Raw genomic sequence first — 26016 nt, 5'->3', positions numbered from 1 at the left:
AGAAGTAACTCACCCCATTTAGGTCTTTTTCCCCACCATGGTCTTTAAGGAGCATTGGAGAAGGCATTTCCAAACTCAAATTCTGAAAACTATTAGAAATGTGGTTTCTCGAAATGAAGCATCAACAAAGGGTTCCCGGCTACTTGGATTTCCTGCAGGTACCACTTTTAAAGGGGCCTTCACCATATTCTTCTAGCCTGTAAGAAAGCAACTTAATGATGCATAAAACTAATTATTATAAAGACCGAATCTGTACAGTAGCTGCTCACAGTGTGGAAAATGATACTTTTCATGGCCTATTTTCTTTTAAAATGCATGCCCTTCCCTACTCTTCATGCACTCTGCACATAAAGTAAACGTCCCTCGCAGCAGGACCCAGGCCTGAAAATCCAATGGAAGAGCCCTGTAGCTTAATGGTGTTTAAATGCTCAACATCTTTTTCACTTAATGTAAAACCCATCTGATCTAATAGCTGTGACTGAATTATAGATATATAATTTTTTTCTATTAAATGTTAATCTTCTGACTTGGCAAAGCAATAGAAGTCATCTAAATTATTAATAAGGCAATAACCTCTCTAAACCCCTTCCCGAATTCAGAATATTCCCAGGACTGTTATATCAAAAAAAATCACAAACCTGTTTAAAATATAAAAATCAGGCCCATTTGATGCTAAATATCAATTATAAGAGGCATATTTTTATTGATGTCTCATTTCATTGAGTGGAATACACACACACACACACAATGGGGGCAGCAACCCTCGCAGGTCTTGGCTCTTTGTCACTTACATGACATTTTTGTAACCTTCCCCCTTTGGTTGAATTCATTCCTCATCAATTTTTGTTCATGCAGGCATAAATAATGAAAATGCCTTCTAATGCTAAGTGTGCCACATGCCCAATCATGTTGAACCCAAGTGCGCTCACTGCCCAGGGAGTTGCGGGAATGCCATCTTTGCTGCAGCTTCATCTTTAAAAAAAAAAAACAAAAACAAAAAACTCTGCATCCATGACTCCTGTCAGCCAAAGGTCCCTACACCCAATAAGAAAGAGGTGATGCTAAAGGGCAGAATAATATGCATCTGGAGAGGTTGGTCTACAGCCTTGTTTCAGAGAGCCAAGGCCTGAAACATGGGAGAGCTTCCAACGACGAAGCGTCAGAGCCAGTTCAGCAGGGAACTGAGACAAGAGCGGGAATGCCTCGTTTCCAGTTTGTATTTTGTGCACAATGTAGTCTGTGCATGATCTATGTTCTGGTGCCACTTGTTTTTTCCTTTCTGAAAATTATTCACATCACTTAGCAGCCAGGAGTCAGGTCCAGGTTCTTTCTCTGCCAGACACGTGCAATCACTTTGCATGCTCATCACAGGAATCCTCTTTCAATCCTCATTTTAGGGCCAGAGGTACTGCCATTACTGTGATGAACAGAACAAGCAGGAGGGAAACGGATCGCCACAAGGTTGAAGAATCCAGCGATGAGGAAAGCGCAGAAGTAGTTAAGAAGTAGTCTTCCTCCACTGCGGCGAAGCAGACGTCACCACTGCTAGCTACTGCCTGCCATCAGGTGAGCAGTCTCCATGGATACCAACAGCTCATTTGAATCTCCTGAAACAAGTAAACCAAGAGCATGGCCCTTCAGACAGAGAAGAAGCACGTGTGTGAGAACAGTGCTTTCGTCCTTGTAAGCGGACAGCTGGTACCACTGGGGAAACAAGGGCGCACGTTCTAAAACTGCAAGATTTTTAAAGCAGCAATAATCCCATGCATTTAGAATAATAGAACAATCTAAACTATAGCATTTGGTTGGGGTCAAGAGAAAAGGTTAAAACAAAAAACAAGCCATTAGAAAGATTAAACTAATTTAATCTGGAGTTTTAAAACAACACAGGTATAGTGACAGACTACTCATTGTAATATGAAAATTTAAGCTGCTCATCAGATAAATACTTGATTTTATGTTAATAGTTTTTTATAACACTGATCCTCTGTCAAAAGGAATAAGCTTTTCTGATGAATCAGGAGTACTAATAAAAGACTAAGCAATGGAGCAGTAATAAAGCTTTCAACAAAGGACCGCACTCCCACAGGAACTCGGCAGCTCTTCCAGCGAGCACTCACGTCTCAGACAACCACCTATCTTTCTTCCTCCTGGCCAGAAGTTCAGACCTCACAGGCTTTCCGAATGCAGGACAGCAGAGACCAGCATCACTCATTCTCTATGTTCCACTTGCCTACTATCGAAAAAGCGTTAGCTTCCAGTATTATAGATGCAGCCTCTGCCTCTGACATCAAAAGGTGAGTAATGAAAGGAAGGGATGAATTCAAGGCTACCTGATACTGCTTTCACTCCATACAGTAACTGCAAATGGACAGCACCATCTGTACTTTGAACCCCATGGGTCTCTACAACAAATTCTCCAAAGAGAGCAAATGGACTTGTTTACTTACAAGGATGCTCAAAACAATAATCCACAGAAAACACTTTATTGATGGTGGAAGACAAGATAAAATACACATAAGGTTCCCCTCCCACCCCTAATACGGAAAATACAGCACTGAAAGGTGACCATTCAGTTAAGAACTTTCTCCACTCCAGAGCTTCAGTAGGTAACCTAATACTCATGTTGTAGAACATTAAATATAAAAATTAAAGAATCCAAATACTGCTTATGTAAATTGTGTATATCTGCCTAAAGAGTTAAGAGTAAATCCAGTCCTGACTCTTCACTGTTGATTTTACACTGAAGAAATACAATGACTTCTTTGGTGGGAAAAGCTATTTTGATGGTCCTATGTCCTTGCTATTATACAAAAATGGGATCAAAAGTCTGGTTCATGATGCTCAAAGATTATTGCTAAGGTATATTTTGTAATTTAAAAAAAACTTGGCAGAAATAATTCGTTTGTTCAGTTCATTTGCTAATAGTCAAATTAGTGATTTTCAATATGAATGATAAACAAAATTAATAAAATAATAAAATATATAAACTTTATTTAATGAGATGTAGTTAATAAAATGGTTGGTTACAACAGGGTATTTACTATAAACGTGTCCAATTTTATTAATTATTTTTTTGCTATATTCTTAAAGTTTATTATTCCATTTTTGTCTAAAATCTTAAAGATGTTTTCATGCTAATTTTGCACGAAAGTTGCATTTCACATTATTAATCTCATTAGTGCAATTTTCCTATAAATAAGTACAAACATTTGGAGGATGCATGTGTAATGAGTACTTGGTTATTATAGTTGCAAATGTCAAAGTAATTGCCAAAAAAAAAAAAATCTAAAACTTTTGACACTGAAAAATCTAGCATACCATTTATACTTCTCTCAATACTGCAGCAAGAAAAGTTCTCAAGTGAAAATTAAGGTACTGTTATGGAGATTATGAGGCAATTTTATTATAAATTCCTGATATATCCATGCTGGCCTGTTCTTAATCTAAATGTAATTTAGCACTGCAAACTATTATGAAAAGAAATTTATTTTAAAAGGCACAAAAGTTACTTGTGTAAAAAGAAAAAATCTGTAACTCCAAAAGAAGTCAAAGGCACTCATTAAGTTACTTCAGTAAAAATGAACTTGGCCAGCCAAGTTACAACGCATTCCTTGAAACTGCACCAGTCTCATGGCTCAGACTGAAGATCTGAGAGATCTTTTGATCCACCTAAAAGTGGCCGCCAACCAAATTAAAATTCTGCGAGAGAAATCTTTAAGCAATATTTTTCAGCCTAACCCCTCTTCAACCCCACTTAGATGGCTCCTGTTTTATCAGGGATGCAATGGTTTAAAAGTATGTCGCCAGTCCAGGGCGAAGTGTTATACTGTTTGCCTCACTGTAAAGTTAACACATATGGAAGGTAAGATTTGAACTGATATTTAAGAACTCAGGAACATACTCATCTAATTTTTAAAAACCTAGTGATGGCACAAAATATATTTTATTTCAATTATACTAGTACAGGAAGGCTCAGAAAGGCCATGCAGTTGCAAGAGAATGTCCAGCACCACAGGTGGAGCGGAGGCAATGGGTCAGCACTGGTCACTAGCACACCAGCCCCTGCCGCATCTGTATAATCTGGAGTAAGGCCGCCTGCACATCTTCATCCATGTGACCCTTGAGACAAAGAAGAGAGGGGAGAAATATTTCATGTCATCTTCATTTAAACAAGAATTCTAACTAAAGACAAAGGCTTTATAATAGGGCCTAACTGGTTGTGATTCACCAAATGCCAAATCCTCACCACCTTGGTTATATTCTAAAGGATTTATTGGAAAATGGAGTAGTGCTCTTAACATCTATTATCAGAAAACAGACACACTTCTCTCTTATTAACAGCTCGGATGATAGAGCACAGCATGAGTTATAAATGAGAAGAGTAAACTGCAAGGAAGTTTTTATTCTTACTACGCTGAGAGTTGTTGTTTTTTAATTAGAAAGATAATTAATAAAAAAAATCCCCATATTTAAATATTTTACATAAATAGAATCATATATATGATTTTGCAACTTGTCTTTTTCCCTGATGTCATAGAAATCTATCCCAAGTTATTCCCCTAATTACTTTAAAGTATTGTATAATATCCCACACTGTATGGATATATCATAACTTCTTAATCATTCCCCTAATGATGGGCACTTTAAGGTGTTTCCAATGTTTATGAGCAGATTCCTAGAAAACAAATTGATGGACCAAAAACCAAGCTCAGCCCTGGCCGGGTGGCTCAGTTAGTTGGAGCGTCATCCCGTGCACCAAAAGGTTTTGGGATCAACCCCTGCTCAGGGCACATACCTAGATGGGGGTTCAATCCCCAGTCGGGGCGCATACGGAAGGGAACCAATCGATGTTTCTCTCTCTTCCCTTTCTCTCTCTCTTTTAAAATCAATAAGCATGTCCTTGGGTGAGAATTTAAAAAAAAGAAAAAGCTTAATTTTTAATTTTGCTAAGTACTACAAAATTTCCTTCTATAAAGATTATGACAGTTTACACTCCCATGAACAGGGGGAAATGCCCATTTCCCACAATGCCCTGGTCAATGCTATAGCCCCCCACCTTGTTTAATATTTGCTAATCCTGTAAGAGAAAATGGTACTTCCTTGTTTATTTGTATTTCCCCCATTACTTGTGAGGTTGAGATCTTCTTAGACATTTAGTCATATATTTAGAAAGGAACACTTTAAACTTAAAAAGAGGGTTGATTAGATGCAAGTCAGTATGGTGGGTTTATTACAGCTCCCCCTTCTTTCTCTTTGCTGGAGCACTTGAATAGGTTTCAGCATAATGATTCCTATTAATATAAGAAGTTTTGCTTCCAAAATCTGTTTCTATAACAGCAGGGTGTTTAAATTTCAAACATTAACCATAGTTGACTAAACTGAATTTCTTAGTTAACTTTTTGATGCCAGAAGGTAAGACTATTTCAGATGCCAACTGCTTTTGTTATGCTTCATTAGGAGTCAGTACAATAATTTCAGAAGCTTGTTAGTTTGCAGTGTCTGTTGGGAGAGCATGCTCTTCTTCCCTCTCTAATACAGGTCTATATACATTTCTACTATTTCCCCTCCTAAACTTGCCCCGTGTGGTCCCTTAACAGTGTTCTCCAATAACTGCAACATCTTTCCAATTCCAGCTTATCTTCTACCTACTCAAAAGAAGGTAGCCCGAGATACTTTCTTTGATTATACCATTCACTCTCTTCCATTGCTTTCCCATTCATCTCTTATAGAACAAGCCAGCTTTTTCATTTTAATAATTCAATGTCATAGTTTCTTCCTTTTTATTATTTTATCTTGTTCTTTTTTTAAATGACTTTTCTTTGAAGTTTGCTCTGAATACCCATGTTTTTTCTTTTAAAGGTGTGGCCTGACACACTTCAAGTCCTAAACAATCCTCTTATATTTCACTCGCTATCCTAGCATAGTCTCTTTTAGCACATCTTCCTGAAAAATCTATTATGAGAATGTTAGAGATGCTGATCACAGGGTTCTACAGAGCATTAAGTATAATATCTTTCATATGTTAAACATTTTCTTAGTGAGATTTATTTATTTTTAATAGCTTTCTCATTAGACACCCAAGAAGGGAATTCTTAATCTTATGGTTCACTGAGTTTAAGGCTCAATAAATAAATATTACTGATAATCTCTTAACAAAACCATTTTTTTCTTTAAATTATTACAATTCTGTGCATATCTGACTTGTCATTTTTGTACTTTTATAGTTCTCTACATTTCAGAGAAATACTCCTGCACTACCAAGACACAATGAAGTCTTTCCCACTCTCCCTGTTAGCTGGCAGTCACATGTGGTGGTCAAGGCATTACCTCCAGTCAGCAACACCATTAACGTGTGCTGCCGTCACATGTTGCCACGCTGTCTATAAAATGAGTGATAAGCAGATGGAAGTAACACTAAATTTAAGATACTGTATTGCCATATAGCTTTGTAAATTTCTCTGGGAGACATGCAAGCCATGATGAAAAGAAACACAACAATTTTAAAACAAGCATACGGGGTACAACTACTTTAAACATGACTTCTACATAAATTTACTTGAACATAAAAAATTATTTTCTCTAAAATAATAAGGAGAAATAGCTCTTTACCTGCGCAGCACTAAGAAGGTGTGTCCGATAAATTGCAATTACTTCTTGATGCTGTCTGTCAGCATCCTAGAAATGTGGAAAGACAGAGCAGAATATCAGCATTCATGTTCTCAAACACATGGAGGCCTGTAACACTGCGGTCCTGGGGCGTGAGGCTACAAAACAGTGGCATTATTGAAGTGCTCCTGCTGCTGCTTGTGACAGACTGCCTTGGACACACCACATGCAAATTCCATAGCATGAACTTTCCTTACGAATGTGTGGGAACATTCATAGTGAAAGCAGTCCTACTTATCCTGGGTCACAGGAAATGACTGCCTTAGTTCACCTTCTAATGCCACTAAATAATCTGGACAAGTACCAACTTACGCTTTAGATTACTGCAAAGCTTCTCTTGTCCCCGTCTCTAGACTTTACTCCCTGTCATGCCTTAGAGATGGAGGTAGCTCTTTCCTCTTATCATGTTTGGCTTAAAAACCTTGGGTGACACCTTGTTACATATAAGAGAGAATCCAAAATCATCTCAGCTTGGTTCTCAACAGCCCCCATGATTTGGCTGCAAATACAGCTCCTGCTACTGGCCAGGCTGGCCGGCCTCTCACTGCTCCGGGGCATGCCACGTGCACAGCACCTCCATGCCTGGCTGCACATGACTGCCTTTGCCTCGAAGATTCTGCTTCCTTTTCACCTACCAAAACACCATCTATCTTCCAATTTCAGCCCTTCCTCATGGAAACTAGCTCCTGCCATACCAGTAATTTTTCTTTCCTGGGACTTAATTATCACTTAGAATCTGTGACTATATTCACAATTCTATATTTGGTATTTTTTGCCTTGTTATTTTACTTTTGTTGGATATTTTGCCTCTAAAACTACCCAAAACTCCTTGGGGACATGACTGCATACTCTGTCCCTGCCAGTGTTTAGTACAACGTCATGGACATAATAAGTAATAAGTATTACCAATTACTGAGGGGACTGCCATATATATCACTTTGATAAGACCCAAATCAGCAATTCTGACAAAGTACTACAGGCCTACAGTGTTATAAAATGAACATTAAATAAAATAACTTTCTTCTATTAAAAAATAATTCATAACCAATTCCTATAGAATAGGAAACTATTAGCAACAATTTATATTTGATTGGGCTATGTTTTACTTAGTATTTCCATGCATATAAGAAGTTCATTCAATTAAAAAAGCAAACAAACAAACAAGCAGTGATCCTCTTATCCTAATTTATGGATGAAGAAGCCAAGTGCAAAGGGGAATGTTCTATGTCACTCACTTTTAACTGGAAAGGCTTAGAACTGAGCTCCCACCTTCAGCTTCTAAATCCAGATGTTTTCTTTAATATATAAAGGAGATATATATCCACATAGGTATTTGCATACATATAGATACCTATAAGGATATATATATATCCAGATGTTTTCTTTTAATATATAACAATATAAGGTATAAAACAACGCCTATCTTTACTCATGAAGATAAAAGAGTGTAAGAAAACTTCCTTTAGTTGAGTGGCACAATACTTTATAGAGAGTGGGCTGCAGTTGGAAAGACACCAGATTTGGAGTCAGTGAGTCCCAGGATAGAATCCTCGCTATTTGACTCCCGCTATTTGACTCCAGGCATCAAGTATTTTCATCTTTGTTTCCTTAACACGGAATGTTAAATTGGACAAATAAAACCTTGTAAGATTGTGATGAAGATCAAATTTAAAGTATGTAAAATGTATAGCTTAGTGCCTGGCAGATAGTAGGCACCAAATAAAGTATATTATACCACTGCTGTAAGTAACTTAGCAAAAACAATTAATTCTTGGATCTGAACACAGCCAAAAATCCATCTGATTTTTCAATCAGCTTTTATAAACTGACAAGCTACTGTGATCCTGCACATAACAGTCCATGGCCCCTGCAGGTCCGGGTACTCACAGCCAGCTGTTGCTGCAGGGACCGCACTTGGTGCTGCAGAGTGTCGATCAGCTGGCTCTGTCTCTTGCTCGGACTCCCGCTTGTGTAGGTAAGTTGTGAGAGGCCATTCAGTGCCTGTTTTAGTCTTTCTACATCATTAAGCAGCTCAGTTATCTTATAAAAAAAGAAAAAAAGTTGTGAGAGAAACATATATTACTCACTCATTTACAATGAACACTTTACATAGTCCATACAAACATATCTAATTTCTTGAATTATATTCCTCTCAGAAATTCCTTACAAAAGCATTACAAAATTAAGAATCAATATAGTGTATATCCTAAGATTCACGTGTGACCTCAGTCTTCTTGTTTTCAGATAATACATAAGTACCTATGAAGTTATACAGACTATCTTTGAGGTCGTTAGAAACATAGAAAGGGTAGAGGGGATTTTCTCCAACAAAGTTTGTAAAGTAAAAAAGCATGGCTCATGTACATCTGGCATTAACTCCTGTGCCTTGTTCCTTTCAAGAATGCTGGATTTCAGACTACTTTGTCTTAAAGAGGGAAAAACCAGGGAGGCTGTTTAGAATACTGGAAAGAGCACAGACTTTGAGGCTTTATATTAGACAGATCTGATGTTTGTTAGCTGTGTGAGCTTGGTTGATTTCCTTTCTTTTTCTAAGCCTTAATTTCATTATCAGTGAAAGGGGGAAAATCTTTCATGGTTAAGAAAATCAAATGTTATCATAAAGATATGTAGGCCTGGTACATAGTACATGCTCAATTAATAGCAACAATTTAAGTAGAAATTAATAACTTGCTATTATAATGATATATTACTATTCATAACCACCTTCCAGACAAGCAGGGAGCACTTAAATTCTGGGTCATCAGGGCAGATGTGTCAAGTTAGTACTTGCACCTGTCCAAGGGCTGGGGCCGTGTCTCCTTTTACTCATTGCTGCGTCCCCAGCACTGAGCATGGCTCCTGGCATGTAGAAGGCATTTAGCAATTATCTGTCAAACTAATAAAACTGTACTCAGTCACCTTGATTTCTCATCTTTACGGTACATACTTTATGCAGCTACCACTTCTGAAAATATTGTTGAGCACCTATTCTGTAAATTATACCATGAGAATGGGTGATAAAAAGAAAAGTTATAATTTTTCTCGTAACAACTGGCTGGGAAAATTGACCACATAATTCTGACATTGTAATATGTATGTTTTAAGTGGATGGCAAAGCCAAAACAAAACATGCATTTTGGAAGAGGAACAGTTTACTGTGGACTGGACTGGACAGTGAAGGCTTCAGGAAGGAGGAACAGTGTTGACATGGGCATTAAGGAATGAACAGAACTGGACTCCATACAAAGGAGGGGCAGCACATTCTGGGTAAAGGGACCAGCCTGTAGAAAGATACGGAGACAGAATGTACAGTGAATTGGAGGACTAGGTGTGCTGGTATGGGTGAATGCCAAAATTAAGCTTCGGGTGCTCCCCAGCATCCCTGGTGTCTTACAGGCCAGACACATAGTTTTTTCCCTTTCCTCCCTCACTGTCCTTCACGTACTCTAAAACCCACTGGATTCACTATGAGGTACATGAACCTTGCATCCCCTCGTCTTTCCTCAGTTCTTGGCTATACCAGCTGAGGAAACAAAATGCAAAATGCTTTTGATTTTTCTGTGAGTATACTTTTTTATTCAATTTCAGTTTTTCTCGCACACCAGTAAACAGAAAGGTGGCATTTAATGGTCACCATGTTAATGCTTTTGTAAACTTCTCTGCACGATGCTAAAAGAACTCCCTGTTCCGCTTTGGGGTTTCCAGTGCAAAGGCACGCAGACTACACAGGGCCTACCTTATTATCTTTCGCTTCGATTTGCTTAGCAGATTCCTGTATTCTCCTCTGTAACTCTGTGATTGTTGACAAGGACTTATCGCACCGTTCCTGCTGATCCTTGATTTCTTGCTCGATGCTGAAATGGAGTAATTCTTTCTCATCCTTTGCAGATAGTTCCTTCTTTTTGGCATGCAAAACCTCCTCACATACTTCTTCGTACTTTCTATTCAGATTGGCCAATTTTTCATTTAAGTTGGAAATCTGTGTCTCCAACTCACTTTTTGTTGCTTTGTATTTAGACAAATCAACTACCTCTCTGGTCTCTAAATTTTTTAATGCTTGCTTACTGTTCTGAACCTCTGACTGGAGTTTGGAGACTTCTTCAGTTTTGTGTTGGTTTTCTTCTTCCTTGGCTCTCAAGCCAGCTTTCACAATCCCAAGTTCTTTCTCAAAGGCTTCCTTCACCTGCAGGTGCTCTGCCAGTGGCACAGAGGTGCTCCTTTGGTTTTCCAGCAGCCGATGCAGGGTGGTCACTGCCTGCTGCTCCTTCTCGAAACACTGCTGCTTATTTTTCAGTTCTTCCTTTAGATTCTCAATTGTGCTGTTGAGAGATTTTTTTAGCTCCTCTACCTGTTCCGATGGGACATACTGTTTTTGCAAAAGTGTCTGTGCTGTAAGGATGTCAGAAGTCTGTTTGGCATTTTCTTCTACCAGCTTCTCCTTCTCGTTCTTCACCTCGGTGTATTTCTCTAACAGGTCTTTTAACTTTCTATTCAGCTCTTCTGTTCTTCTGCTCAATGCTCTTTCCATTTCGTGAGAATTCTCAATGAGAGCACTCTTATCCTTCAACTCCTTCTGAAGAGCGAGGATCTCCTTCTTTAACTTGTTGTTCTCTTGTTTGCACTTCTTGTTCTCTTCGTCCCTGACGTTACACATTTGTGTCTGTTCTGATAACTGTTCTTTTAGTTCCTTCTCTATTGCCTTAAATTTCCTCTCACACTCTTCAAAGCTGACAACTGGAGCATATTTTAGTTTAATGCATTCTTGTATTGTGTCAAGTTCCTTCTTCTGGGCTTCAATTTCAGCCTGCAGAGTCACAATCTCTTCTTGGCCTTTCTTGTAGTCGGCCAGGATTCCAGCCCTGTCGTCCTGCACCTTCCTCATGCTCTCCCTGATGGCACACACCTCTTCCTCGTGCTCTCGAAGACTGATGCACTCAGCTTTTATTTGGTTCTGAGTGTTCTCCAGGTTTCTTCTTAATATTTCATTCTCATCTTTTATTTTTATAAATTCTTGATTTACATGTTCAAATTTTTTCTTCATATCTAATAATTCTCTGTTAGTTTTATCTAATGTGCTACTCAGTGCAGTTTTAATCTCTTCGTGGGTTTTAACTGGCACACACTGATTACTCATAGTCTTTTTTAATTTAGTGTTTTCAGACATGAGTGAATATACTTTCTCCTGGTCTTCACCACATTTCTTATTAAGTTCAGATAGCTGTTTGTTAAGTTCAACAATACTGGACTTTAGAGCCATTATCTCTTTTTCATGTTTTTCAGGAGGTATGAATACAGTTTCTAGGCGACTAACATTTTTACTTAAACTGTCATTTTCCGTCAGCAATTTCTCCATCTCCAACTTCTTTTCTGTGTATTTTTGTGTTACATCTAAAAGTTTTTTATTCAAATCATCAACAATTACATCATGTGACTTTTTCATTTCTTCACTTACTTTTAAAGGAACATAATGATTTTTCATTTCGATTGTTAAGTTATGCACTTGCTGGCCAAGGAGCTTATTATCCAGATAAGCCTTTTCAATTTCCTTTTGCAAAGCTTGATTTTTCGACGTTAACTCAGTGACCTTCTTCCCAAGTTCTCCTGATTTTTGTTCTAACCTGCTCTTGAGGTGCTCATGTTCTTCTGGTTTGACATGCTGAGAAAGTTTGGACTTACAATTCTCAAGTTCTCTCTTTAACTGTCTAATTTCACTATGTGATTTTTCATATTCTCTTTCCATGTCAACTAACTTTTTTGTCTTCTCATTTACTTCATTTGATAATAAGCTCTTCATGCTTTCAAATTTTTCTGCTGGAATAGAAAGGGCCAACTTTGCTAGCAATTCTTTTAACTGGCCTTCCATCTCTGTGACCTTTCTCCCTTTCTTCTCTCGCTCCATTTCACACATACCAAATTCCTTCTGCAGTCGCTTATTTTCTTCTATCAGCTTGCCTTCATCCCGCTTAAACTCTTCAACTAACATCTCATTTTGTTTGATTTGGTTTCTTAATTTTCCCACTTCTGCTGAAGCACCTTCATATTTTGCTTTCATGTCTTTCAGCTGATCCTTTAGTTCCTCTGTTAGCCTGTGATTCCCTGTAGCTGCCTCACTTGTAAGATGCTCTTTAAGGGCAAGAAAATGTGTCTGCATTTGTTTCACTTTCCCTTCTGACTCATACATTCTCTTCTGCACATCTTTTAATGCATCTTCTAGCTGCTTTATCTGTTCATCTGAATCCTCCTTGACCCTTTCGCACTCTAGTGCTAAAGCTTTGCACTCTGCCACCTTGTGAGCCAGTTCGTTTTGGAGCTTGAGTCGGTCTTGTTTTGCTGAATCACAGAAAGTTCTCATTGCTTCTAACTCTTTCTTCAAAATTTCATTTTCAGAATATGAGGTTTGATTGGGTAAGGACAGCTCCAGTGGTCTTAACATAGATCTGCTTTGCATATGAGCTGGCATACCTGTGGGAGTACACTGAAAAGGGAGGAGAAGAAGGTATCAATCACAAAAGCCAAAGACACTTACTTACCTGCCGAACTTCTAAAGTAGCCACATCATCAGTAGTTAAAGAGTTTTCATACTAGTATTTTTTAAAAATATAGTACTAATTTGTGAGGTAAGAACAGTTCTGGATATGATCTTCTTGATGCACACTTAAGCAGTGACATTGTTAAAGTCTGTTCTATTGAGCGTATTTCTAGCAGAACAAAGAAAATAGTTACGGCCTCTGGAAACTGTCATTTCTTTCCCCATTCAAAATACCTACCCCACACATGACTATAAACCCAATCAAAACACATTTATTACCTCTATGTTTTATGACATATAATGTGCTTAGAACTTCAAGTTCTGAAAAAAAGTTAAAAATCATTTAATTTCTAAAAAAATCTGGCTTCTGAGTATCCCCATTGTTAACTCCAAGATAACATTCTTAAGTTATAAAAATACCACCAGAATAAACCTAGCTAGCATGAGAGTAGTCAAGAGAATGAGGTTAATCAACCCACAAAAAAGAAACAAATTTTTCTTCTCTCAAATAGAAAGATAAATTAGAACTCTGCATATAATTTTACTACAAAATTTGATTTATATCTTATTCCCTCTAGTAAATGCTAACTAAAAAAAGAAGTATAATTAAACTCAGTGAAACATATAATCATGAAAGACCAACAATTTATGTTTTTCCCCATACAGCCAGCCTATTACAATAAGGGCTCTTTACAAGTACTAATTCACTGATAAAAAGCCATGGGCTATGAGTGTATTCCACTGTTTTACTTTTCTTGTTTGAAATACAACTTTATTCTTATTCCAAATGAAAAGGAATGGGAATGACAGTAACTAACAAGGTCTAACCGCTGAATGATGTGATGCGGCTGCAGCACTCTTATGGTTGAAACTCAGTAAGGAAACAACTGTGTTCCGAAACAGCTAAATATGCGGGTCCAAAAAACAAAGGCATTTTAAACTGCCACATTCACTCCGAAGCACACTCAGCTCCTTCAGCATCCCAGAGATCAAGCACAGGTTCTGCTTAGCTATGTAATGAAGTGGCAAACATGCTGCACCACTGACATCACAGGACAGTTGCCTATAAAACTAACTTCCGACGCTGGGCTCCAGCTTTGCTTTCTCTCAGGTCATCATCCTCACTGGGGAGAGCGGTGGTCTGAGCAACCTCAAGGCTGTGCTCATACTGTGCTGCCAGCGCTGGGTCCATGATAACCTCCGGTGGGGCAAGAGCCAGCATGGCAACAAACTTTAAGTTAGGGCCTCCAATTAAGTTTTCTAGCAAGCCAGAGGAAGGGTGTTTCAAAGTTGTAGTTACTTTTGGCAGAAATGTCATAGTACTGAAGATTCTTCTTTCAGTGGAAGAGAATTGATTTTGCCTTAACTTTTCTTCCTTAATATCCACTTTGTTGCCATACATATGATGGGGATGTTTTCACACACTTGTACTGGGGCTCTATGCAAGGTTGGCACATTCTTGTAAGTAACTCTCAAAATGACATCAAACTTTATAATGTCACACTGGGCCTGGATGTAGTAGCTGTCACTCAGCCTACCAAATCTCTCCTGGCCCACCGTGTCCCACACGTTGAACTTGATGGGCCCTCTGTGGGTGTGGAACTCCAGGGGATGGACCTCCACACCCAGGCTGGCTACACACTTCTCAAATTTGCCCATCAGATAACATTTCACAAATGTGGTTTCCCAGTCCCACTACCACCAAAGAATACAAGTTTGAACTGCACTTGGGGTTCTCCTTGGATGGTCATTGTGATGTGACTTCCAGAAGCGTCTCCCGGCCCCTCTGACTGAGAGCTGGAAAGACGGCAGAAGCACAATTCAAATGTTCGGAGACGCAGCTGACCCACTCTGCTATTTTAGTGTTGCGCAGCTCAAGCTACACTACCCTGCCATGGATCAAGAAAGTTAACAACATGGAATAATTTCCCAGCCTCAATCTGCTTCTAATTATCTTTCAACTTACCAATTATTGTTAGACTAAAACTACTATAATTTACCAACAAGTTACTTACACAGCTTCACAACTTCCATACTTGTTTTACTACGATCAAATATTATCTAATCTTAAATAACATTCAGTTGATTGATATCCATTCTCTCAACTTAGAATCTTGGAAGTTTTCAGCTTAAAGTGATTTTAGAATCACGTACACTAATTCACTGTGTCTACAGATGAAGGCATGTAAAAAGGCCTTTAAAGCCCCAATATTGATCAGTTCTGAAGTCCATAAGAGGTACTAGGAATGTAAACCTTGTTACTACTGGAAACTAAAAGTGAGGAACAGATAAACAAGGGAGAAAATCAGACAACACTCCCTTCTTAGAAGGTTTATTTTGAGGTGAATTTCTAAAACACAGTATATTTGAAAGCAAGGAAAATATATATATTTCAAAGCAAAACAAATGAATCTTTAATTATTCATATATGTTTTCCTCTTTTTATGGGAAAAAATGAAGACTTAGTCACTACTGTAATAGAGGCTTACTGTATAAAGATCATGAAATTGTTAATTCAAATTTAGGCCACTGTCATCAAAAACACACTAGGGGGCACCAGAGACAGCAATACCTGCTAAAGAATGCAAGGCGAACTTTTTTTTATAATGACATATTCAGTGCATATATTTTTGATAAATATACAAGGTGTTCTCTTTTTTTGAAGGCTGAAATATTTTTGTACATTTTTAATTAAAAAGTAGTATTACCTGTGAGTCTGTCATGTATATTTGACCTTGTTTAAGAAGCATATCTTCTTTTCCTAAATAAATCCAAATAAATGATATCAACTTCAATATCCATACCAAAGCAGGCTAAGTATTAATTTGGTGTTATTATCTCTCTATATTTTTCAAACAAAAGAGAAGCATGGGTTACAGTATAAAATTATCTCTGTTCTAAAATATCCATAGTTTTCCTTTTTTCTTTGTACATAAAGGAAGTATCTATATTCTTCTGAATAGATAAGTTCACTTTTAGAAATCTGTAACATTGTTAAATTAAATAAGCTACCTATTATTATATATGTACCTTATAATCAATCAAAATAAAAACGATGTTCTTGCAATTTACAGGATAAATATTAATATTCAATGGGAAGCAAAAAATATTCTAGAGAAATCATTTAAAATTGAAAAACAATAAACAAAAGTGAAGATTAATTATTTATGGTTTTGAAATAAATAACTGTTTATGGAACTTCTAACTAATTTTAAAATTATTACCTGCATTGAGACTATATCCAAAGAATTCTCCGAATCAGAAAACTGTTTATTTCCATAAAAAAACAAGTCCCAAGTATCACAAGATAAATGTCTAATAACCAACAAGGCAAATCTGCTAATTCATAACATATACAATTTTTAAAATACACGCTATGGAAAGTCAGCCTCGGTGACTACCAGATTTTACGTTAGAGGCCACAGAGTTCCATGTGTTGAGGTATAACACACAAGTAGTTGGATGAAGTTTAAGCAGCAGGAGTAGCATATACAGTTAGTCAAAGTAAATAGTCATAAACATTCTTCTTTGCTTAAACTGGGTGAACTATAATTATAATTTACATTTTTATACTCACGGTTACTGAAATGACTTCCTGATCCGACGTGATCACTCTAAAATCAGAAGTACAAATTAAAACATTTTAGGGGAATACTGCTTCATTTTGTTATATTTTGTATCAAATTTACGTCCAAATGATCCAGTCATTAAAACCACATGTTAAACATTCCTTGTTCCTCCTGGGTATTATTATTCTGCTAGAACCCACAGACACAGCACCAGCAACAATTAGAGATGAGCTGGAAATAAACTACTTCACTATGCATTTTAATAAAAGCAGCCAAGTGTTCAAGGAAAAACTTCATAGCTTGCCAGAAAAAAAACAAGTCAGCTCCAAATGAATTGAAATAATGTTCAAAGCATATTCTTTGCCACATTTGCACCACATCACTTCACCACTGTTGGGAGCAGGAACCCTGCCTCACTGACTGAAATATTAGCATTCACCTCTCCTTCCAGAATTTATAGAATACCCATTTATTTTGAAGGCAAAAGGAGACAGAGAGCTGGAAATGAAATTGAGGCAAAGACCTCTACTCAGTAATCCCATCAATGTATCAGGAAAAGAAGAGAGAAACTAGATACTCTGAATAAAATATATTTGGATTACTCCTTTTTCCAAGTAAGCCAAATACAAAGAATCTAACATATAAATTTAAAAAATTATAACTTCAGGAATGAAAAGATGCATATGTAAGTTTATGTTTGTGTATTTGTGTATATTAGTACTAACGGTTCTGTGTCAAACCCTGATACAGGTGACTACAATAAAAATGGTCCATGGTTCTATAACTAAACTAATGCTACCTCCACTAATTCTTACTGCCCCAAATGTATAGAAATATGCCTGTAAACTTAGGGAGGGAGAAAGAGAGGGAGAGAAACATCAATGTGTGGTGGCCTCTTGCGCACCCCCAACTGGGAACCTGGCCCACAACCCAGGCATGTCCCTGACTGGGAATCAAACCAGCGACCCTTTGGTTCACAGGCTGGCACTCAATCCACTGAGCCACACCAGCCAGGGTGAATTATTCGTTTTTAATGGCTGCTTTCATAAATACTAAGTCACATATAAAGTGGGCCCTATAATTTCCTTTTTGAAAGTAAAAAATCATTTCTAGTATAAAAATTCATCAAAATGAATATGAAATAACTGGACAGAATGTCCCCATTATATTGAGTGAAAAAAGTTACAAAACAGAACATCCAATATTCCCAACTGCTAAACGTGCATGTGACAAGCTGCGCACAGGAAGGGTCTGAAAGGACACGAGTCAGATGCTAGGAGCGCTGGATGACAGGAATGCTTACTTTCTGCTTTTATAACTACATTTTCTAATTTTTCTAAAATAAATATGCAGTTAGAAGTCAGGACGGTGGTCATCCTTGGTGCGGAGAGCATGAGTACTGACAGAAAACCCGTGTGAGGAGGCTTCTGGATGCTGATAATGCTGTTTCTTGATCAAGTATGTTCAATGTGTGAAAAATTTTCAACTTGTACTCTTGAGCATGTGTACTTTTTAATATTTCAATTAAAAATTTTTTTAAAAACACGGGCTTGGAGAAACTAAAACTTAATTGATCCAACCAAAGACGAGTATATGGTCTGAGCCTTTTTAACACTCTATCCTTCATTAAACAACGTGTTCTACTTAATTCGGATAAGTATAAAATTTCCAGATAATCCTAGAAATACCACTATTCACTGATATAATGCTTTGTTATTATTTCCATCATAATCATCGCAAATTTACAGGGGGAAAAAAAAGAAGTGTTAAACAGTAAGAATGGACTATAAGGCAGGCTGGGGATGAGAACCTGGAACTACACTAAATGTCAGTTACACGCTAGTCCATTTCAATGATCTCATTTAACCTTCAGAGTAGCTCTGGAAAAAGACACGATGACTCTAATTTTGCCAAAAGGTAACAAGATCAGAAATTTTAAATAAAAAGCTGTCCAGGTCAATGTATTTAAACTATAGAGAAAAGAATAATACAAATTCAAGTCTGACTCCAAGCCCTTTAACACTATCCATTATGAGTTATATAAAATAATTTAAGCTTTCTATACCTCAAAATATTTATATCTATTTTTCAGAGTCTCAATAGTTCTCAAGCTTTCTTCATGTTGCTTTTCTTTAGCCGCCAAAAGGGACTTCAGCTTCTCTTTCTGAAGTGGAGAGGAACAAATACAGAACAAAATCACACTGTGCTTGAAACTGAGTTTAAAATGTGTTTTATGAAACATGAGTTAGAACTACTTTGAGGATTGCAATTAATGAATTCTCTAGCATAGTGCATTTTTAACTATTAGCAGAGTAAAAAATTCTTTAAATATACTAATAAAACACTTAATAATACAAACAATATGAAAAATTTCAATTTCTGTTTGTCTTAAATATTTTCAGATATTTTATTTAAAATGTTTATAATTTTACATCTTTTCATAAAAAGCTTCCCAGAAAATGATATATTCAGAGACAATAACAACAAAATGTCAATGATAATCCATGCTACTATATTCAAAACACACTTTTACAGCCACATGTAAGTTTTGTTATTCACTTTGAGCAATAACCAGAAATAGAATCCTGGTCTCCATCTCAATTCAGGACTTAAAACTCTACTGCAATATCATCAATTTGCATAACATTTCACAGTTTTAAAGTAAAAATTATCATCCTACCTCGCTTTCCAGATCATCAGCAACCATTACTTCCTAAATTAAAAAAAAAAAGAAATGTAGTTTCATTATTGAAAGTTTATTTTAAAAGACTTAAATGTGGCAAACATCTTAAAAAGACTGGCACATGTCTTTAAGAGTGGGAACAAGAATGCCCCACTCTCAATGTCTATATACTACACCCAATTCTGCTGAGTTTCTTCTTCTCACTCTCCAGGTTCAGAAGCACCTTTGATTATTCTGAAAACCCATCAATTATCAACTCCTGCCTGCACTGCTCTTCCTTGTCACAGTTCTGTCTACTCCCTCCTCTTCAATCCCACAGCCCCAACTATAGTTCAGTCCTTTGTTACTACCACATGCCAACAGTATTCTCTGCTCTTGTGAGGCGGGGACTCTCAAAAAATGAAATTTATTTATAAAAATTGTGTATTTATTCTTACATGTTTAAACTTCAGTCAACTTCAAAGTACTCTCCATTTGATGCAATACATTTATTGAGACTTCACTCATCAAAACAGGTTTTGAACTCATCAATTTTGATGCCTTTTTAGTGCTTCTGCAGTTTTTTGTTTCACCTCTTCCATATCAGCAAAACATTTCCCTTTGAGGACTTTTTTCATCCAGGGAAACAAACAAAAAGAGTCACTCAGGGAGAGATCAGGTGACTGGGGAGGGTGGGGCATGGGGGTCATGCCGTTTTTGGTCAAAAAGAGCTGAACACTCAGTGTGGCATGGACAGGTGCACTTGTAAATCACCCATCGTGAAATGGGCAAACGCATTGAAAGAGTTTTCAAAAAAAAGTTCACTGAAACTGAATGCAGCCTCTCACAACAATGCCAGCTGGTATACAGGATACAGATGGGTTCCTAGAACACTCATTTAGTTGGGAGGGGGGGTTAAGCCTGTACTACAAAGGGCCTGCCCTACAGAAGATAATTCTGTTATTTGGGGGTCCCACCTCATATATCAAACATTAAGTTTTATGTAAAGGTCACGGTGAGACAGAACTTCCCTCAGAGCAATAATCAAATTTTAGCACACAGCATCTGACTTGCTTTGACAGGTAATTATTAACAATTTATTATCTATGGTGATTACTAGTAGCAAAATAGTCTGGAATTTTTATTATGCAGATTATTTACCTCATTTAGCTGTAATTGTAAACCATTGACTTTATCCAATAATATTCTCTGTTCTTGCTGAATTTTTCTCAACCTCTCTTTCAGCTCTCCATTTTCAAGTTCCAGATCCTTAAATAGTAAAGGTAACAGGTGCTAGACCAACCTTAAAAGACTGATTCTTATGAAAGAAATTTTCAAAAGCAATTTGCTATCGCAAACTGATATTACACACATAAAAGAGCTTTAACTACAAAGATACAATAATTTCAATGACATTCAAATGAATCCATAGATTGGAAATAATAGAGAAATATATAGTCCTATGATACCAAATGAATACAAGTACATACAAGACAGCAAACCATCATGATTTTAATAAAAAGTAAAAGCATCATCTGGAAATAGAAAATAGCAGAACATGCCATTTTAACTTTTGTTTAACACCTCTCAAGTTTACAAGACTATTCTAATGCTTTGTTAAACTAATCATCATTTCAGTGCTCTGAAAAAAAAATTAAGTCTCCAATTTAAGGCTATATATTTCACTTTTTTAACACTATATAATAAACTATAAAACCCAAATAAAATGTTTGTTTTAGCATATGGAAAATAGCTACTCAACTTGTATTTTAAAGGTATTTCAGTCATAAGATAAACCATTTGATTATGGAATCTTCCTCCAACATAATCCACACTATTATTTTTTGAACCCTTTGACGAACATGCAAGGTAAAAAGTGCTATGTGGTTAACAAAATTATTTTTCTTAATCCAAATTAGAATACTTTCAGAAGTTCAGATTTTATTTACATTAACAACCATCATTTTATCATTATAGTTAATTATCTAAAATGAATAGTGACTTATGATTTATGACCTAAAACAGATATATTTAAATGAAGAAGTTATGTAAAGTTGTTAAATTATTTGCTTCCTAACGTGTATTATAACAATACTTTATGTAAGATAACACTGACCCAAACATTCATATCGAAGTCGATTCTTTCAGAAGGGACTGGATAAGAAAATAGAGTCACAAAACATAACAAGCCACCTCTGCTTCCCCTACTCATTTCCACCACGTTTTTACTCCCTCACTTTTGCCCCTACTCCACTACAAAAAACAAACAGAAAAAAAAAACAACACTGGAATTCTTTGCAAAGAAAGATACCAATATTTTTTCTTTTTACCTGAATGCTTTGATGTTCCCTCTGATTTGACTTCATATTTACATCATCTAGCATGTGTGTCAAACTTCGCTTTGGTAAAACAAAAGAGAACACAAGTTAGCAAGTACGAGAATACACAGATACATATTTTCCTCAATAGGCAATAAACCCAATTAGTGATTTTCAGTTTATCCAACATTAAATTTCGGTGTACATAACACAAGGTATCAGTGTTTCCATTTAAAATTCCAAATGGAAAGCATCTTTAAGGATACAATAGTCCCTCTCTATATCGCGGTTCACTTATCATGGCCTCGCTGTATCGTGGGATTTTAAAAAATATTATATTTAATTATTTATCGCGGATTTTTCGCTGTATCGGGGGATTTTGCAGTACTGAATACGTATGTTGTCAAAGTTACGTAGGTTTAAGAGTGAGGAATAAATGTAAGGTTCCTACTTCGCGGGGGTGTGTGTGTGTGTGTGTCTAGAACATAATACCCGCGATAAGTGAGGGAATACTGTATTGGTTTTAAATAAATCAAGAATAATTTATTTTAAAAGGCTAAAAACACAACTTGAAATCCTTACTGTTAAGGATTTATTTTAACCAATGTAACCAAATTCTGAAAGGGAGAATTTGTACTAGACAGAAAACTAAAGTTGTGCCATAAAGCTTCATCAACCATTCCCAAAGGAAGAATTTAGTCTTTAAAACAAGCAGGAGAGGAGGTACATGTTGAAAGGAAAATATAGAAATTATTCTTCTTTGAGCACTGATGAAATAAAATACCAAGGGGCTGTGGTAAGTAAGAGACAGAATGCTCTGACCAGAGCTATATAAATGATCTCTAAAGACTTGGTTGAGTATGTGTTGTTTTGTACACTTACTGCTTTGAAACCTTATTCCAGCTTAGAGATCTGCTTTAATAAAAACACAGTTATACAAGAAAGCAAACAACCTCTTTTTTTCATCCAAATTGACCTTAACTCTACATAATAATTTAGAAAGCTATTTCCTTTTTCCTACTTGAGACCAAAAATAAATAAATAAAAAGCAACTAATGTTTTAATTCTCCAAGATAATTTTTTAAAGTTTTGTATTATTTGCTGAGTTTTGTTTAACAAAGTGTTTAACCAGTTTGGATTTAGAATTTGAGGGACAAGTTCCCATTAAGAATATATTCTGTATTCACAAGTTGGCCTAAACTACACTTCAAGCCCCCTTCCTTCTGCCAAAAGGACTGTTCTTCGTGTGGAATCTGACCAGTCTCATACACTTTCACCCCCACCCCTTCCCTTAAAAGGTCCCTCATAACCTGGTTCCTGGTTACCGGACCTGTCACTTCTCCTGCTCCATGAAGTGCACATCACTCCTGTCACTATGACCTTGTTAAGCAAGCTCCCTCACAGGACCGGGCACTTGCCCTTTCCTCTCTCAGTGAGGCATCTCCCACAGAGCCCCGTGGCTCCCTCCTCATTTTCTTCAGATCTCTGCTCCAATGTCACGGCCTGGGAGAGGCCTTTGCTGACCACACCATCTGAAACAGCTTTTTGCTCTCTCCCTCTTCATCTCCTAATCCTGTTCCACTGTTCTTCAAAGATTCTGCTATGATCTTAAATACTCATCTACCTATTGATCATCTCTCTCACTAGGCTGGGAGTGAGTTCCATCACTTCCATGATTCAGAAACTTTGAACACTATGATCTCCCCAGTAATTGGCGTAAAATAAGTGCTCTACAGATACCCGTTAAGCAAACTGAGTAAGTTTTAATTTTTAAACTATATTGTAGTCTTCTTTACAGGAATTATCTGTCCCTTAGTATTGGAAAATATCATATATACAGAATATATTTTAATGTATTTAATAAATAATGGAAACAAATGAGTTTTACAGTTCCTAGCAGAATATTAACTCCATGCATTCTTTTAGATTACACTAAGCACAATACCATTCCCATATTAATATTCAAGTTTTAAAAATATCTATGTTTCAAAATTACTTTTCTCTGATTCTATGTAAGATGGCTGGTATAGACACAATAGTGTCCATTTTATTTCACTCTACCCGCCACTTAAGTTATCTGAGGAACGAGAGAGGAAGCAGAAATAGTACTCCAGATAGAAAAGAGAAGTGACAGCAGATACGACCCATGCATAAATGTATTACTTAATTCTGACAGGTTAAAATGGAAAGCATGCTTTAATATAGCTTTCAGATTCAGGTGAGATGTGGAGAAATGATGCAGAATGATGATCAGAATTGCTCAGAAGGTACCTGATTACTTTTTCTTCAGGGTTTGGAAGTGCCCAGATCCTCTCACTAGAGAAAAGCTGAAAGCCTGGAAGGAAGCAGCCAGCAGAAGAGGAAAGCTCCCTACACTAGCTTTTGAGCAAGGTGGATGGAGTGCCGTAAACCAATCTCACTGTAACTTGAAGAGATTAGGGGAAAATGGTAAGACATTTTCTGAGACTGGGTCACAAAACAGGGTTAAATGGCGACTTGATAATAAAATTAGTGCAAGGCATAAATTATTTCATGTATTGTGATTTTTAAAGAAAAGTCCTTATTAAATTAAAGACACAGAGAAAAAGGGAATCAAAATGTTAACAGTGGTATTGAAATCACAATACATAATCAATTTTATGTTGTTTTCTTCATTTCTTATTATGTAGGAAGAATTTTCCCATAATGGTAAATATTTGATCTGTCATTAAGGGGGAACAGGAAAAACAGTCCATGATCTGCCAGGCTAAAATTCATTATTTAAGAATTCCAACAAGGCGCAATATCTCATACTTGAAAGGGCTGAATATTTAATGTCAGCAATCAGGAGGCTATTTATTTCCCATTGGATACATTCACTGTAATTAAAACCCATTGACTCAAGCTGAGTGACAGTATTTAGATAAAGCCTCTAGATCTTAATACCTAGGGTTCTATGCGGGTACAATTAACTGAGCAGAGAGAGGAGCATGCATTTAAACTCAAACAGTTATGTACAACCATTAATCACTTTTATTAAGCACTTTACTTAAATTGCATAATACGAAGGTCTTCCAGGAAAAGTCCAGTTATTGTTAATATAACAAGAATGGTTTGTATGACATCAATGTAACCTGGCAGCCAAGGTGAGTGGACTGGAATGCACATGCGTGAACAATGATGACCTCACTGTACTAGTCAGTGGGGGCAGTAGACGCCATTGAGGGAACATGTGTACTGTGTGGCCACCGCATTCAAAATGACTTGAGTGGGCAGAGTAACAAATCTGCATCAAATTTTGCATGAAGCTTGAACATTCCTCCACGGAAACTATTTGGATGATTCAGAAGGCTGGAACTATGAACAACTGGTAACTGGCAGCTTCATCATGACACATGCCTACTCACACATCACATTTTGTACAGAGTTTTTAGACAAAACATCAAATCACCCAGGTGACTTTCTGGACCCTACAGCCCAGATTTGGCACCCTGTGACTTCTGGCTTTTCCCAAAACTAAAATCACCTTTGAAAGGAAAGAGATTTCAGATCATTGATGAGATTCAGGAAAATAAAACAGGACAGCTGATGGTGATTGGGAGAACCGTGTGAGGTCCCAAAGTGCCTACTTTGAAGGGGACTGAGGTGTCATTGTCCTGTGTACAATGTTTCTTGTATCTTGTATCTTAATAAATGTGTCTATTTTTCAGAGTACGTGGCTGGAAACCTTCTGGACAGACCTCATATATATAATTTTTCAAATTATAATTAAGATCTACCTGTTGTAATGATGGTCCTTTCTTCCAAAGTTCTCGCCCTGAAGATTTAAAGAGATGAGGAAGAGGAATGAACAATGAAACAGTAAGTTAACTTGGGTAGGTATGAATTTCCTAACTATGTAATTGAGTCAATATGAAAATAATTAACTTTAAAGTTGCCTCTCAAGCTTACTACTTTAAAGTTAAAATAATAATATATAATTTTTGCATGTAAAATTGGCAATTTTTTTGCTATGACAACATCCAGATAGATAATATTCAATGGGAGACCTTTGCAAATGCAGTATTTAAAACACTCCTAAATTGAAAGGCAACTTGACAATACTGTATATATTAAAAGCTTAAAGAAATGTGCATACCCGGAAACCCCATGATCCAATGTCTAGGAACTAATCCTAAGGGTATAATAACAATATGCTGAAATAGTTATGTATAAGGACAGTCACTAAATTGTTATTTATATTAGTAAAAACTATAAACAACTTAAATGACACCTATAGAAAATTGCTTA

General features: G+C 36.7%; 1 protein-coding gene and 1 pseudogene across 2 annotated transcripts in view; both read right to left on the bottom strand.

The window, feature by feature from the left end:
- Positions 1 to 3975: 3975 nt before the first annotated feature.
- The window catches only part of UACA (uveal autoantigen with coiled-coil domains and ankyrin repeats), a 99364-nt gene continuing 77323 nt past the window's right edge, over positions 3976 to 26016 (bottom strand). For both annotated transcript variants that reach the window (XM_090270073.1, XM_090270074.1), the window contains exons 9-19: positions 25506 to 25543; positions 21760 to 21828; positions 20591 to 20698; positions 19448 to 19480; positions 18833 to 18931; positions 16776 to 16812; positions 15907 to 15959; positions 10406 to 13144; positions 8557 to 8709; positions 6613 to 6678; positions 3976 to 4122 (exon numbers count right to left, since the gene is read on the bottom strand). In XM_090270073.1, coding sequence (XP_090126199.1) covers positions 4051 to 4122; positions 6613 to 6678; positions 8557 to 8709; positions 10406 to 13144; positions 15907 to 15959; positions 16776 to 16812; positions 18833 to 18931; positions 19448 to 19480; positions 20591 to 20698; positions 21760 to 21828; positions 25506 to 25543 — 3467 coding nt within the window. In that variant the 3' untranslated portion in view covers positions 3976 to 4050. The remainder of the gene's footprint in view (positions 4123 to 6612; positions 6679 to 8556; positions 8710 to 10405; positions 13145 to 15906; positions 15960 to 16775; positions 16813 to 18832; positions 18932 to 19447; positions 19481 to 20590; positions 20699 to 21759; positions 21829 to 25505; positions 25544 to 26016) is intronic.
- On the bottom strand, positions 14262 to 14949 carry LOC150015739 (GTP-binding nuclear protein Ran-like; annotated as a pseudogene).

Source organism: Furipterus horrens, unplaced genomic scaffold (assembly GCF_987537825.1).
Source record: "Furipterus horrens unplaced genomic scaffold, mFurHor1.1.pri manual_scaffold_3, whole genome shotgun sequence".
Classification (NCBI taxonomy): Eukaryota; Metazoa; Chordata; class Mammalia; order Chiroptera; family Furipteridae; genus Furipterus; species Furipterus horrens.
This window is presented reverse-complemented; position numbering and strand designations above follow the sequence as displayed.